This window comes from Etheostoma spectabile, unplaced genomic scaffold (assembly GCF_008692095.1).
Source record: "Etheostoma spectabile isolate EspeVRDwgs_2016 unplaced genomic scaffold, UIUC_Espe_1.0 scaffold121, whole genome shotgun sequence".
In the NCBI taxonomy this organism is placed as follows: Eukaryota; Metazoa; Chordata; class Actinopteri; order Perciformes; family Percidae; genus Etheostoma; species Etheostoma spectabile.
In genome coordinates, this window is record NW_022605571.1 from 13,020 (window position 1) to 15,892 (window position 2,873).

Consider the following 2,873-nt stretch of genomic DNA (forward strand, 5'->3'; position numbering starts at 1 on the left):
TGTGTGTGTGTGTGTGTGTGTGTGTGTGTGTGTGTGTGTGTGTGTGTGTACCAGAGACTGTGTTGTTGGAAACGGCTGCAGGTCTTTTGGTTTGGGAAGTTTGGGAATCAGATCCTCGGGATTCACATTCACCTGGAAACAGGTAGAGAGACAGACAGGTAGAGAGACAGACAGGTAGAGAGACAGGTTATTGATCAGATCTTCCTGACAGACACAGCGAGCTGCATCCTGATTGGCTGAAGCTCACCCTCATCTTCCTCTGGCGGGGACACAGGTAAAGGTCCAGGCAACGCTCGAACCTCTCGTGGATGAACCGAGAAAACGCAGGAACCTGACGGAGGCTCGAGAACTTCCTGGGGACAAACGGTAACTTCCTGTCACATGGGTCCTGCTGCTCCCACATGGCCCGCTGCAGACAGACAGACAGACAGACAGAGACAGGTAGAGAGACAGACAGACAGACAGAGACAGGTAGAGAGACAGACAGACAGAGACAGGTAGAGAGACAGACAGACAGAGAGAGAAGTCAGTGCCGGAGTGCCAGTATTAAACAAGAAATATGTTCAGCATCAGGTGTGTAGAGCAACATATCTCCACCAGACTCCATGTAAATAATCACTACTTTTAGCGTGTATAGAGCAGCATATCTCCACCAGACTCCATGTAAATAATCACTACTTTTTAGCATGTATAGAGCAGCATATCTCCACCAGACTCCATGTAAATAATCACTACTTTTAGCGTATATAGAGCAGCATATCTCCACATGTAAATAGGTGAATTAAGAGTTTATTCCAACCAGACCAGAGTGGTGATTGTTGGAACAGTGTTGGTAGTTTTATTTAGTTTCTGTCCAATTTGAATGAAGTGTGTTTTAAGCTGATAAAAGCTGTGATTATTTACATGGAGTCTGGTGGGTTTGACGTGGACAGGATCTGTCTCCGCGGTTTCTTTATCGAACAGGACCGAGGTTACCTCCTCGTCGGTGAACAGGTACTCCGGCGGCGGGTTGTAGGACTCCTGGTGACCCGGCAGAGGGATTTTGGGGGCGGGGAGGTGCATCTTGTGTCGGGCCAGAATAGAAGAGTCCTCATTGGCCCAGAGGTCGTAGTAGCGCCCCCTGCTGTCATCCTCCACCCGCCGTGGTTTGATCCAGCCCATCTTTATGGCGTGCACCAGCTTGGACACCTTCTCCTTCTCGATGAGAGACGGGATGAAGCTCCGCTTGTCCGCCGGCCGGTTGGTGACCGGGTGGAGCATCACGTCCCGGCTGAAGAACTCCACCTGGGGCTGCAGTCAGACAGATAACACTGTAATTAACCCGTTATGACAATAACGTGATAATACCGTTAATTACTAACAATAATAAAGGCTGAAGAAGAAGAACATCTGGCAGATACACAGTAACAGGAAGGGGCGGGGCTTCATGCATCACCTGAGAGTACCTCGTTGACATATTTAAATAAAGTTAGGAGACGCGTACCTCGTACTCGTTGAAGTTGGCGTCTCCAAACTGTCCTCTCTGGAGACGGTTGACCAGCTGCACCTGCTCGTCTGACAGCACGACATCACTTCCTGTCTGCTTGTCGGGGACGGTTCTCCTGCAGACGGACAGACAACGCATTAGCCCTGTTAGCATGGTGTTAGCATGGTGTTAGCATGGTGTTAGCATGGTGTTAGCAGGCTCACCAGTAGTCGGGGTTCTCCATCTTGTCCAGGAAGTCGTCGAGCTCGTCCTTGTTCCTGATTGGCTTGTAGATCTTCTTCCCGTCCAGGTTGTAGCCAATGTGAGGGAAGTCCCGGTACCACTCCATCGGGACGTTCCCCACCGTGTTCCTGATGTCCTGAAAACACAGAGAGACATCAGAGACACAGAGAGACATCAGAGACACAGCGAGACAGTCAGATGCATAGGACATTCAGAGACATAGCGAGACAGTCAGAGACACAGCAAGACATCAAAGACACAGACAGTCAGAGACACAGACAGACAGTCAGAGACAAAGATAAGACGGTCAGAAGCAAAGATAAGACGGTCAGAAGCAAAGATAAGACGGTCAGAGACACAGAAAGACAGAGAGACATCAGAGACACAGTCTAAATGTCCTGGAGACCTGCTAAATGAACGCAGGAGAACATGAAGGGACAGAAGACAGACTAACCTCCTCATCGGAAGAGTCATGGACGTACTCGTCTTCTCGCTTTGCTTCCTCAGTCGCTCCTCCCTCCACCTCGTCTGTCTCGGTCTTCTCTTTCTTCTTCTCCTCCTCCTCTTTCTCTGTCTTCTTCACTGTCCCCGTCTCTACCTGCAAGACAACACAGCTTTGTCAAAGGAGAAATCAAAGCATGGACATGATGGCATGGACATGATGGCATGGACATGATGGCACGGACATGATGGCACGGACATGTGGCACGGACATGATGGCACGGACATGATGGCAAAACGGACATGATGGCACGAGACGTCATGATGGACATAATGGACATGATGGATGGACAGGAGTGGCACCATGGACATGATGAACGAGACATGATTGCAACGAGACATGTTGGCAGACGGACATGTTGGCAGGACATGATGGCACGGACATGATGGCAGATGGACTGTGCGCTATGCCCACGGACATGATGGCACGGACATGATGGCATGGACATGATGGCACGGACATGATGGCTGAACGCGACATGTGGCACGGACATGATGGCCACGGACATGTTGGCCAAGGACATGATGGCCACGCGACATGATGGCGGGGTGAATGGACATGATGGCTATGCGACATGATAGGACCTATAATGGACATGATGGCTCAGCCGACATTGTTACCACGGATAAAATGTTAGCACGGAGATGTTAGCACGGAAGAGCT

At 50.2% G+C, this 2,873-nt stretch overlaps 1 protein-coding gene across 1 annotated transcript in view; it reads right to left on the reverse strand.

Annotated features, from left to right (window-relative positions):
• Positions 1-2,873, reverse strand: part of LOC116685698 (ribosome biogenesis protein bop1) — a 19,432-nt gene that overhangs the window by 11,961 nt on the left and 4,598 nt on the right. The window contains exons 3-8 of the mRNA XM_032510620.1: positions 2,163-2,306; positions 1,690-1,844; positions 1,484-1,601; positions 976-1,290; positions 248-409; positions 19-132 (exon numbers count right to left, since the gene is read on the reverse strand). Of these exons, the coding sequence (XP_032366511.1) occupies positions 19-132; positions 248-409; positions 976-1,290; positions 1,484-1,601; positions 1,690-1,844; positions 2,163-2,306 (1,008 nt within the window). The remainder of the gene's footprint in view (positions 1-18; positions 133-247; positions 410-975; positions 1,291-1,483; positions 1,602-1,689; positions 1,845-2,162; positions 2,307-2,873) is intronic.